The sequence below is a fragment of the Centroberyx gerrardi genome, unplaced genomic scaffold, assembly GCF_048128805.1.
Source record: "Centroberyx gerrardi isolate f3 unplaced genomic scaffold, fCenGer3.hap1.cur.20231027 Scaffold_88, whole genome shotgun sequence".
Classification (NCBI taxonomy): domain Eukaryota; kingdom Metazoa; phylum Chordata; class Actinopteri; order Beryciformes; family Berycidae; genus Centroberyx; species Centroberyx gerrardi.
Window position 1 is genome coordinate 67,468 of NW_027605223.1, and position 13,371 is coordinate 80,838.

General features: G+C 43.9%; 1 protein-coding gene across 1 annotated transcript in view; it reads left to right on the forward strand.

The window, feature by feature from the left end:
* Window positions 1–3,896: 3,896 nt before the first annotated feature.
* The window catches only part of LOC139914502 (neutral ceramidase), a gene marked incomplete at its 3' end in the record, with an annotated part of 10,493 nt that continues 1,018 nt past the window's right edge, over window positions 3,897–13,371 (forward strand). Inside the window, 14 exon segments of the mRNA XM_078282360.1 lie at window positions 3,897–4,032; window positions 4,611–4,625; window positions 4,665–4,759; window positions 6,442–6,585; window positions 6,743–6,919; window positions 7,394–7,521; window positions 7,994–8,071; window positions 8,773–8,893; window positions 9,470–9,595; window positions 9,802–9,888; window positions 11,120–11,224; window positions 11,733–11,814; window positions 13,204–13,260; window positions 13,263–13,318. Of these exon segments, the coding sequence (XP_078138486.1) occupies window positions 3,897–4,032; window positions 4,611–4,625; window positions 4,665–4,759; window positions 6,442–6,585; window positions 6,743–6,919; window positions 7,394–7,521; window positions 7,994–8,071; window positions 8,773–8,893; window positions 9,470–9,595; window positions 9,802–9,888; window positions 11,120–11,224; window positions 11,733–11,814; window positions 13,204–13,260; window positions 13,263–13,318 (1,407 nt within the window).

Sequence of the window (13,371 nt, forward strand, 5' to 3'; positions counted from 1 at the left end):
CTAAGAGGAGACAGGCATATGATGAAGTAGTGAAGTACACAATGACATTTCTTAATCCTTCCCTTAATAACTCACACCAACAACTGAATACTGTTATGTTTAACTGTAGTGTATTATTGTTTCTTTTTTCCTGTCTTATTTCCTTTCAGTTAGAACAATAACCTTGCATATGTTCTTTCATATACTACACTTCCCATTTTGCTACAGGAATTTTTGAACTCGTACACATCTTGGGCATGAAACAAAATTGCACCCGCAACCAGGACTAATTACAACTTGAAATGATACAAAATTCCTAGTATTGATTAATTTATAATCAATTTGCACAGAGAACCTAATATGGCTAACTAAATTATTCACTATGGCAACCAATTTTAGCTAGGCAGTTTAGGTTCAAACCCAGTGTACTTCAACCACAATTTTTAAATGTTGAGGCCCAACAAGAACAACGAAGAAAATAAAACGAGATCTCAAAATGAAACAGTCTATACCTTTCATAGAAATAACCAAGGGAATATGAAAGCAGTCTTTATGTTTGTTCAACCCTGTTTCATGAGTTTTTCCGAATGCAATCAAGTTCCTACCACCACCCTTAGCAAGGAAAACTGTCCATCCTGGCTCCCCAGGAGATGGAGAAGATGAAGAAGGTTGAATCTGATGAGTAGTGGAGATGAGGATTGAAGATGACGATGGCGGCGAAGATCCAGTGAGCGGTGAGAAGATGGTGATGATGGAGATGGAGACCAGGAGGCAGTGGGATGACGGCGGCTCGAGCAGCACAGTTCTGTCTGTAGTATCGTCCCAACAAAAAAACCAGCCGCAATGTTCGATCCAAACGCCGTTTGGACGGGTCGGCAGCACCGTGGCTGTTGTATAACTTCTTATTCAGCTTTCAAGAATCTCTCATCATTTATTGTTGCTAGTTTTCTACTTTAATCAAAGTGGTTAGACCATTTCAACTTTCTGCACAAGAGCTACCTGCTGGCGCTACTGTTGTGCTCGTGTCTGTCTCAGCAAGAAGAAAAAACAGAAAAAAACTTGTCGACGCATGCTCACTTCCCTCTCTCAGTTGCGCCACTAGGGAGCGCAAATGGAACATAATAACTGAGGGGAGTAGTTATTCTAATATTGTCATACCTGTCCGATGACTTTATTTTTTATAATGACTGCTCAGACTACCTGGCTACATTTATAAGTTTGATTTCTTTTTGCCAATAGTGATAATATTCTTCTTGTGTTGTTTTTTCTATTTGTTTGAATTTTGTCAATGGCGGTTGTGCGGTGAGGTTTAGTTGGTGTTTTTTGGTCAGGTGTTCCAGCTGGTCTCTCTCTGGTGTCTCCTCCAGTGTGTCAGTGCAGTACTGTGGGGAGACTCTGGGCCGCTGTGTGCCGGTGTGCCGGTGTGCCGCCTGTGTTAGTTCTAACATTATTTCTCCAGTGGATCAACACATTAATTTCAATCCATAACTCTGCATCAAAGTCTGTTATCAGAACTGTCTTGTTCACATGACTTGGACTCGAGTCACAGTTTTAATAGCTTGAGACTTGACTTGCTGCATGAAGAGAAGACTTGAGACTTGACTTGACTTGGGTTCTGGTGACTTGGGACTTGACTCTGACTTGTACTTTGATGACTTGAAAAGGTTTCTAAAGTCTTGACTTGAGATCTTGTGTTTGTGTAAATGACTTAGATTGAAAGTGATGAGATTTGTTCCAGCGGACGACTGAATTTAAATTCTGTTTTCTGAATTTGTATGGAATGATTGAATTTATTGAAGTTGAAACTGATTATAGAAATCAAACTCATGATGCTCTTACCAAGTTTTTATCCTATTAAAACCATATTGCATTGATGTAGATTTTAGTCTACATTTAGACTTGGGACTTGACTTGAGACTTGTGCCTCAAGACTGGAGACTGACTTGGGACTCCAGAGGTCCTCTGGACCAGTCAGTTTCTTTTCTTCAGGAAGTCTATTTATTCTCTTCATCCAGCTGATACAAACTAAACTAAATTAACATTTTATTTTTTGCAACATTTGAATTGATCTGGATCCAGGAGCATGAAGCTGAAACTCAAACCAGATCCAGTGTGAACGCTTTCTAATCATCAGCCATGACAATAAAACCATTATCCAAACTGTAATCTATAATCAATCATCTATAATCTATAATCTATCTGAACTGCAGGTGACCTTTGGAGTGAGAGAGAGACATAGTGATTGTGTGTATGTGTTTGTTTGTCTCTCTCTCTGTCTCTCTCTCTCTCTCTCTCTGTCTCTCTCTCTGTCTCTCTCTCTCTCTGTCTCTCTCTCTGTCTCTCTCTCTGTCTCTCTCTCTCTCTGTCTCTCTCTCTCTCTCTCTCTCTCTGTCTCTCTCTCTCTCTCTCTCTCTCTTGTCTCTCTCTCTGTCTCTCTCTCTCTCTGTCTCTCTCTCTGTCTCTCTCTCTCTCTCTCTCTCTGTCTCTCTCTCTCTCTCTCTCTCTCTCTGTCTCTCTCTCTGTCTCTCTCTCTCTGTCTCTCTCTCTCTCTCTCTCTCTCTCTCTCAGTTATATAACAGCTGTCTTCTGGTCCAATCAGTGTGTTGATCTGAGCTGTAAAGCAGACCTTGGATCAGCCCTCCCTCTCTCAACACACACACACACACACACACACACACACACACCTGGCTTCACACTGTCTCTCTGAGCCTCAGCAGCTGAAGGTGAGTCGTTCTTCTTCGTCTTAATTCTGATTCTAATTCTTTTTATGTCTGAACTCTGCAGTGTTTCCTCCTTCAGTTCAGTTGGATTGTCCAGGTGAACAATGACCTTTGACCTCCGGTGTCACCGAGAGTCTCAGTCCTCTAACAAGAGAACTGAGACTCCAACTACAGGAAACACTAGGGATTATGGGTAGAAGGAGACAGAAAGCCTAGCAGAACAAAATGAAGTCTGGACTGATGCTCATATCCAGCTGCTTCTTCATGTGTTCTGAACTGGTGTGAACACCACAGAAGAAGAGACAGACGAGTCCAGCATGTTAGATACAGCGACAGGGAGTGGAGTCAGATTTGTTTTGTTTTAGTGTGTGATGGTTCATGTTCATGTAAAAATAAAGTTACAGAAAGTAGAAGAATGTTTGAGACGCTGCTGCAAAAAAAATAAAACAGTTTTTTGCGTTAATAAGCTCCCAGCCTGAACACGCTCTGAAGTGTCGGTCTCCATTTAAACAGCTGAAGTCTTCGTCACAATAATTTTGGTTCGCTCCTTACTAACGTTTAACTCAAAAGTCAAAAACTGACTGAAATCTAATGAGGCTTCTACTCACTTGTTTTCTTTATATTGTCTTATGGCTGATCACTGATTGTGCACTTCTGAACCTCTTGTTTGTTGTGTGTGTGGTGTTGTGTGTGTGCACACTGTGTGGTGTTGTGTGTGTGGTGTTGTGTGTGTGCACACTGTGTGGTGTTGTGTAATTGTGATGATGTATAATGTAGGGTATTTTTAAAAATGTCTGTCCTTTGTATTATCCTATACAAGACATTTTAGATCGTTATAGTCTATTTAAAAGCCCAACTAGGGACTGTTCCTGTCAAATAATCTACTAAATAAATAAACACGGTGAAGAGAGGCTTCATGGGAAATGTAGTTTTGTAACTTCACTATAAGAACACAGTCTTGTACCGAAGCCTTTTCCCTCAAAAGCTACAAAAATGTGTTCGTCTCTAATTTCTCTTGTAAAGAATGAAAGTAAAGAATTTATGCAGAATTTTAAAGAGCTGATAAATATAGTTATTAATGCTTTTATTATCAGCTGGAAGGGAAGCGTGATTAACTTCGACAAGGTTTTACCCCTGTGTGTGTGTGCGTGTGTGTGTGTGTGTGTGTGTGTGTGTGTGCGTGTGTGTGTGTGCAGCATGGCGGGCAGGAGGAAGGTGTGTTGTGGTGTTTCGGCTCTGGAGGCGATGCTCGCCGTTCTCTTCCTCATCATGACGGCTGTGTGTGTGACGCTGCTCACACTGATGGCAACCTGGCTGCCCAACACACACACAGGCAGGGACACACACACACACACACACACACACACACACACACACACACAGGCAGAGACACACACACACACACACACAGTAGATGCATGTAAAACACAGAGCATCGAAGAATTTGAGTCCAGATTTCAGGCTTTACACAATTAAAATTGTATTTTTAACGCTGGTTTAAAATTACAATTGTCTCAACTGTGACATCGTTTCTCAGCCCATATAAGGGATTGTGGCCCCGCCCCCTTTCAGTCTAACGTGAAAATGAATAGAGGAGTAAAATGAAGTTAAATCCTGATACTAATACTGACTGTTTCTGCTTTACTTTGTCAGTTCAGCTGAAAAAGAGTTTAGCATTCAGCATTTTATGAGAACCACCTCCACACCATGGTGTTAGAAAAATAGGTTTTAATAATTCAGTAACATGTTAAAATATGTAATAACTTCATCATATGTAATTTCTCCTGACATTATTTCACCCAGTTTAACAACAGGATCAAAACTCCCATTCAGTTTCACTACAGGAGAAAAAATATGGATCTGGATAGAATGTGAACGCCTGAAATGACGACACTCCTCTCCTCCCCTCAGATCCAGAACCCACCAGTTCTCCCAGTCCAGAATCTACCAGTTCTCCCAGTCCAGAACCCGGTTCTCCCAGTCCACCGCCCCAGCAGGACCCCTATCTGATCGGACTGGGCCGGGCCGACTGCACCGGACCCCCTGCTGAGATCCCTCTGGTCGGTACCCGAACCACAGAACAACACACACTGTACAGCTCCACAGAGCCGTGCTGCCTTCAGGGTCTCCTCGTAAACCCCTGCCCCAGGTTCAGACGCGGCAAATACGACCTGTGGTGCATTCAAGTGCTTTTGGTGCAACGTGATCTCATGAAAAGTGATGAAATGAGCAGGAACTCTGAAACACAGGTTTACCTGCTGGAGACACAAATTATGAGAAAATGATGCGATGAATCAGGTTTTAATTCAGGTTTTATTTCATTTACTGGCTGAAAGTTGTTTCCCGCAGCAGCCTGTAGTGTCCCAAACACTCTCATCAGTCTGGTTCAGTGGAGAGTTTTAGTTTCCCATGATGCTCTAAATGTTTCAGAGGCTTTTCACCCTGATGAGAGGAAAACTCTGGAGGAAACTCTGAATACTGGGAAATTTTTGGCATGTCAAATGTCAAATTTGATGTAGAATATCGGCAAAAAATATCAGCTATCGGCAGCTTTAATACAAAGATTCAGAAAAGAAACTCATATTGGTTGAACGTTTGTTTCTCAATCCTGGAACTGAACAGCAGCTTACTGAAAACCTTTACTGTCGGCTTATGAGGTCTCAGGCAGAGCACACACACACACACACACACACACACACACACACACACACACACCATGCTTTCCTTTTGAGCTGCAGGGAATCAAACTCCAAAGTCTAAACTACATTACAGGAAAGAAACATATTTTTGTCTTGGGAAAGTTCCTTTGACCGGTCTGTGTGTGTGTGTGTGTGTGTGTGTGTGTGTGTGTGTGTGTGTGTGTGTGTGGTATTCTCAGTAGTACGGTCTGACTGGGTGTGTTTGGAGTCTCCACTGATAATCTTTATGGTCTCTGCTGAAATCTGAGATAGGAAACTGTCAGATTCTCAGTCTGCAGTCAGAAATCACTTCAGTCTGCACAGCGAAATATTTCTGAGTAAAGTGAAAATCTGCAACAATTTCATATAAATTAATAGTAAATAGCAGAGGTGTGAGCAAGTCAACTTTGCCCGAGTCTCAAGTCAAGTCCCAAGTCTAAATGTAGATTACCAAGTCAAGTCCAAGTCATTAAAGTCAAGTCTCAAGTCTAAATGTAGAACAGCAAGTCAAGTCAGAACAAATCAAGAGTCCAGTATCAATTTAATATCTTAAAGAAAACTAAATATCTAGGACTTTTCAATGCAATATGGTTTTAATAGGATAAAAACTTGGTAAGAGCATCATGAGTTTGATTTCTATAATCAGTTTCAACTTCAATAAATTCAATCATTCCATACAAATTCAGAAAACAGAATTTAAATTCAGTCGTCCGCTGGAACAAATCTCATCACTTTCAATCTAAGTCATTTACACAAACACAAGATCTCAAGTCAAGACTTTAGAAACCTCCAAGTCATGTGACTCGAGTCCAAGTCATGTGACTCGAGTCCAAGTCATGTGACTCGAGTCCCCACCTCTGGTAAATCATGTTTTTCTCCTGTCTGTCTGATTGATTTAACTCAGCAGTGAGGATGTTTCACTCTGATTACTGGGAGGAATCAGCTGAAGATATTTCCAGAAAAATGTTGTTCTGATAATGTGTAAAAGTACCGTGATTTCTCTAATAGCCTGCTTTGTGTGTGTGTGTGTGTGTGTGTGTGTGTGTGTGTGTGTGTGTGTTCAGATGGGTTATGCGAACCCGCAGCAGACGGCAGCAGGGATTCACACCCGCCTGTTCAGCCGAGCCTTCATCATCGACGACGGCAGGCGGAGAGTCGTCTTCGTCACCGCTGACATAGGAATGATATCACAGCGGCTCCGACTGGAGGTGGAGACACACACACACACACACACACACACACACACACACGCACACACACACACGCACATGCACACACACACGTCCATGCACATCCTGTGTTCTGCTTTATAAACAATCTCTGTTGTGTGTGTGTGTGTGTGTGTGTGTGTGTGTGTGTGTGCAGGTTCTCCAGGAGCTGCAGGTGAAGTATGGGAACCTGTATCGTCATGACAACGTGGTTCTGAGCGGGACGCACACACACGCCGGACTGGCCGGATATTTCCAATACACACTGTTCATGATCACCAGCAAGGGCTACATCAAGGCCTCCATACAGCCGCTGGTGGACGGCATCGTCAGGGTGAGTGTGTGTGTGAGTGTGTGTGTGTGTGAGTGTGTGTGTGAGTGTGTGTGTGTGTGTGAGTGTGAGTGTGTTACTGCATTTCTGTACTTTTGAGGACCAAACATCCTCATATGGGTTAGGACTCAGATTTACACTCTAGCTTTAGTTTCTGTCTCATGTTCCAGACTGGAGCTGGAGGAAGAGTCTGGCTCTGGTGGCTTGTCTGTTGGCTTGTCTGGGATGATTGACAGGAGGCGGGGCCTAACGGAACCCCAGAGAACGATAGCTATTGGTTGAAAGTTTTATTCTGGAGAGGAAGAAGCAGTTTCCTATTTTGCTTCTTCTTGTTTCCAAGCAGAAAGCTTGGAAAAGAGTATAGACATAGCCCATCGTGACATTAAGCCATAGTAATAAAACTGTATTTGTTTCCAGAGTATAGACATAGCCCATCGTAACATTAAGCCATAGTAATAAAACTGTGTTTGTTTCCAGAGTATAGACATAGCCCATCGTAACATGAGGCCGGGCCGGATCTACATGAACAGAGGAAATCTGGAAGACAGCAGCCTGAACAGAAGTCCTCACTCCTACCAGAACAATCCAGAGGAGGAGAGAAGGAGGTGAGGAAAGGAGGAGAGGAGAGGAGAGGAGAGGAGAGGAGGAGAGGAGAGGAGAGGAGGAGAGGAGAGGAGAGGAGAGGAGAGGAGAGGAGAGGAGGAGAGGAGAGGAGAGGAGAGGAGAGGAGGAGAGGAGAGGAGAGGAGAGGAGAGGAGAGGAAAGGAGGAGAGGAGAGGAGGAGAGGAGAGGAGAGGAGAGGAGGAGAGGAGAGGAGAGGAGGAGAGGAGAGGAGGAGAGGAGAGGAGAGGAGAGGAGAGGAGAGGAGAGGAAAGGAGGAGAGGAGAGGAGGAGAGGAGAGGAGAGGAGAGGAGGAGAGGAGAGGAGAGGAGGAGAGGAGAGGAGAGGAGGAGAGGAGAGGAGAGACTGTGAAATTATTATTGATATTTAATTATCCAGTTATTGATAAGCATTGATCTCCTCCCCAGGTATAAAGCAGTTATTATTATTGATTAGTATTGATATTGATCTCTCCAGGTATAAGTCCAACACAGACAAGCAGGTGGTGGTGCTGAAGTTCACTGATCTGGACGGAGATGGGATTGGCATGCTCAGGTAAATACACACACTCCTGTAATGATAATATTAATAATAATAAACTTTATTTATAGAGCACATTTCATGCAAACAAATGCAGTGCAACGCGCTTTACAAAAGAAAAGAGAGGAACCTCCAGAGGTGTGAGCAAGTCAACTTTGCTCAAGTCGCAAGTCAAGTCTCCAGTCTTGAGACTCAAGTCTCAAGTCTAAATGTAGAACAGCAAGTCAAGTCAGAACAAATCAAGAGTCCAGTATCAATTTAATATCTTAAAGAAAACTAAATATCTAGGACTTTTCAATGCAATATGGTTTTAATAGGATAAAAACTTGGTAAGAGCATCATGAGTTTGATTTCTATAATCAGTTTCAACTTCAATAAATTCAATCATTCCATACAAATTCAGAAAACAGAATTTAAATTCAGTCGTCCGCTGGAACAAATCTCATCACTTTCAATCTAAGTCATTTACACAAACACAAGATCTCAAGTCAAGACTTTAGAAACCTTTTCAAGTCATCAAAGTACAAGTCAGAGTCAAGTCCCAAGTCACCAGAACCCAAGTCAAGTCAAGTCTCAAGTCTTCTCTTCATGCAGCAAGTCAAGTCTCAATTAAAGTCGCATTAAGTCGCAATTAAAACTGTGACTCGGGTCCAAGTCATGTGACTCATTACAATGGTCTAACCCTACCAATTATTATTAACCCCGCCTCCTGCCAGCTGGTTCGCTGTCCATGCCGTCAGTATGAAGTACACCAATCAGATGGTGAGCAGCGACAACATGGGATACGCCTCCTACCTGCTGGAGCAGGACAAGAACCGCGGGGCTTTACCTGGACAGGTGGGTGAGACAACATGACTTGAAACTCAGAAAATGAAACTGAGAAAAATGACTTATCTTCATCATCATGAACTCCTGTCCTGACAAAAGTATTCTTGGTAGAGAAGTGAACAGCCTGTATTGTTTAGCAACAGTTATAGGTCTAATTTTTAAAAAAAAATCAAAACTGAAATCTAAACTTAGGTATGACATTTGACCTTTGAAAAACACAAAAAGTGTTACTAGTATTTACCTTTGTAGGACAGAATGGTTCTTATGCCCATGCTAACATGCTAACGCTAGCTGCTACTAGCTACGTTAGCTAGTGTGCTAATCAGATGTGTTAACAACAAGACAGTGATGTTAGCTGACCAGATACTATGGTTAGCTAGCTAACAAGCTGACATTATCTAAACACTAAATCAATCAGATGGATCAGTGATGAAATGATCAGTTCAGTCAGAAACAGACAGAAATTAACCGTCTGTTCAGTTCTGTTGAGACGACAGAAACACAGTCAGCTGTTCACAGAGCTGAGGACCTCCAAGATGGCCGCCGGAGGGGGCGGAGTTACATCAGCTGTGTTGTGTGTCTCAGGGAGCGTTCGTCGCTGGTTTCTCCTCCAGTAACCTGGGAGACGTCAGTCCCAACACCAGAGGGCCGGTGTGTGTCAACACTGGACTGGCCTGCGACTACCTGAACAGCTCCTGTCCTGTAGGGGGGGTACGTACACACACACACACACACACACACACACACACACACACACACACACACAGAGAGGAGACATTGTTGACCATTATCAATTCAATTCAATTTCAATTCAAGGTGTTTTATTGGCATGACAGTTCACAAACAAACAATATTGCGTGTAACATTACATGTAACAAGAGATGATCAGTAAGAGTAAACAGAGACTGTGTCTGCAGACTGAGATGTGTCAGGCGTCGGGTCCTGGGGAGGACATGTTCCACAGCACCAGGATCATCGGACACAACATCTACAGGAAGGCTAAGGTACCTGTCTGTCTGCCTGTCTGTCTGCCTGTCTGTCTGTCTGTCTGTCTGTCTGTCTGTCTGTCTGCCTGTCTGTCTGTCTGTCTGTCTGTCTCTCTGCCTGTCTGTCTGTCTGTCTGTCTGTCTGTCTGTCTGTCTGTCTGTCTGCCTGTCTGTCTGCCTGTCTGTCTGTCTGTCTGCCTGTCTGTCTGTCTGTCTGCCTGTCTGTCTGTCTGTCTGTCTGCCTCTCTGTCTGTCTGTCTGTCTGTCTGTCTGTCTGTCTGTCTGCCTCTCTGTCTGTCTGTCTGTCTGTCTGTCTGCCTGTCTGTCTGTCTGCCTCTCTGTCTGTCTGTCTGTCTGTCTGTCTGTCTGTCTGTCTGTCTGCCTGTCTGTCTGTCGCCTGTCTGTCACATCTTGCTTCCTTTCTTCTCTTACATGTCACATCTTCAGTATCTTACCTTCAGTGCTTTGCTCCAGGACACTTTGGCATCGACCCTGTGATTGGAGGGAAAGACGTCAGCTGACGCCATCTGCTGGCTGGTTTCAAAGAAATAAAATCACCGTTCATTTTCCCATAGGAGGATTTTTAATAATTGATTATAAATTAGTCACACCTTGAACTTTCAGATATCAGACATTTTGCGACACTAAGGCACATCAGGTATGAATGAGATGAGTTTTTTGTAAAGTTATAACAGAACTTCAGCCACAGCCTTGACACTGCACTGTGATTGGAGGACTGAGGCAGTGACATCATCAGCACGACAGGGTTTGTAATCCATTTTGGAAAAATCTCAATGAAGACTATAGCATTAGATTTTAACACCGCCATATCTTGTGAAACAACCTCAGGCTCTGTCTGAAGTGTAGAAACCATCCAGAGGGTTTTGAGGGACAGTTGTGAGCTCGGCCAGCAGGGGGCCCCATCCTGTTTTATACTCTTTTCTCTTCTTCCGCTCTATCCTCTTGTCTACTCTTTTCTCTTCCCTTCTTTTCTCTGCTCTTCTCTCTCTCTTCTTCTCCTTTTCTTCTCTAATTTGTGTGTCTGTGTAGTCCAGAAAGATCAGAAAGTCCTGCACAGTGAGGACATTTTGCCATTCCTCACCTCTTTAAGGTTAATTTAGGATTTGGATTTAGGGTTTAGGATTAGAGTTAGGATTAGAGATTTGGGAATCATTTGTAATGCAAATGTGTGTGTGTGTGTGTGTGTGTGTGTGTGTGTGTGTGTGTGTGTGTTTCTGCCCCCCTATAGGAGCTGTATGGTAAGGCAGATAAGGAGGTGATCGGTTTCCTTCATTCTGCCCATCAGTGGGTCAACATGACTGATGTGACGGTTCAGATCAACGCCACACACACAGTCAGTACACACACACACACACACACACACAGTCAGTACACACACACACACACACACACACACAGTCAGTACACACACACACACACACACACACACAGTCAGTACACACACACACACACACACACAGAGTCAGTACACACACACACACACACACACACACACACACACACACACACACACATTTTGGAACGAAACCCTATATATACTCTATATAATGTTGTATGATTAGGTAGAAATTAAAAAACTGTTATATATTCATCCAGGCTGATTTATTTTTCCATTTTTAATACTGAGCAGCCTTTTGTTTTTACCTTCAGTTTACTTGTTACTATAACCAAATGAAAGGTGACAAAACAGAAGTTTTTAAATAATTTCAAGCTTTATACGTGTGTAATATCTGTGTGTGTGTGTGTGTGTGTGCGTGTGTGCGTGCGTGCGTGCGTGCGTGCGTGCGTGCGTGCGTGCGTGCGTGCGTGCGTGTGTGTGTATGTGTGTGTGTGTGTGTCAGGTCAGAACATGTAAACCAGCTCTGGGTCACAGCTTTGCAGCAGGAACCACCGATGGAGGAGGAGAACTGAACTTCACCCAGGGTGACTCTACTGTCACTCTACTGTCACTCTACTGTCGCTCTACTGTCGCTCTACTGTCACTCTACTGTCGCTCTACTGTCGCTCTACTGTCGCTCTACTGTCATTCCACTGTCGCTCTACTGGCGCTCTACTGTCGCTCTACTGGCGCTCTACTGTCGCTCTACTGTCGCTCTACTGTCGCTCTACTGGCACTCTACTGTCACTCTACTGTCACTCTACTGTCACTCTACTGTCACTCTAATGTCGCTCTAATGTCGCTCTAACTGTCGCTCTACTGTCATTCTACTGTCACTCTACTGTCGCTCTACTGTCGCTCTACTGGCACTCTACTGTCACTCTACTGTCGCTCTACTGTCGCTCTACTGTCGCTCTACTGTCACTCTACTGGCACTCTACTGGCACTCTACTGTCGCTCTACTGTCACTCTACTGGCACTCTACTGTCGCTCTACTGTCGCTCTACTGGCGCTCTACTGTCGCTCTACTGGCGCTCTACTGGCACTCTACTGGCACTCTACTGTCGCTCTACTGTCGCTCTACTGTCGCTCTACTGTCACTCTACTGTCGCTCTAATGTCGCTCTACTGTCGCTCTACTGTCGCTCTACTGTCATTCTACTGTCACTCTACTGTCGCTCTACTGTCGCTCTACTGTCATTCTACTGTCGCTCTACTGTCGCTCTACTGTCGCTCTACTGTCATTCTACTGTCACTCTACTGTCACTCTACTGTCACTCTACTGTCGCTCTACTGTCGCTCTAATGTCGCTCTACTGTCGCTCTACTGTCGCTCTACTGTCATTCTACTGTCGCTCTACTGTCGCTCTACTGTCGCTCTACTGTCATTCTACTGTCACTCTACTGTCACTCTACTGTCGCTCTACTGTCATTCTACTGTCGCTCTACTGTCGCTCTACTGTCATTCTACTGTCACTCTACTGTCACTCTACTGTCACTCTACTGGCGCTCTAATGTCGCTCTAATGTCGCTCTACTGTCGCTCTACTGTCGCTCTACTGTCGCTCTACTGTTATTCTACTGTACTTCTACTGTATTTTTACTGTTTTTACGGCTTGTATTTAGATCAGATGAAGCTTTATGATCCCTGTGGGGAAACTGGGTTTTCCCAGCAGCAGAGAATTAGATCTAAATAAGAATAAGACGAATAAATTAGACCAAACGATTACAACAACCAAATGTACTGAAAATAATCCAGCTAATCACAACAGATATTACAGTTGTTATTACAGTACTGCGTCTTTCACAACAGATTTGCAGGCTGAGCTATTGCGTGCAAATATACGTTGTTCACTTTATCAGCTGTACAGACAGGAGGCCATGGAACTAGAAGGCTGTGTGTGTGTGTGTGTGTGTGTGTGTGTGTGTGTGTGCAGGTGCTGTGGTAGGCGACCCGTTCTGGGACGGCATCAGAGACGCTGTCCTGGGCGAACCGTCAATCAGACGCAGGAATGCCACAGTCCCAAACCGATCCTGTTCAGCACCGGAGAGGTGAGGAAACTTTACTCCTGTCTGAAGTGACTTCTGTTCCATGGAGACCAACA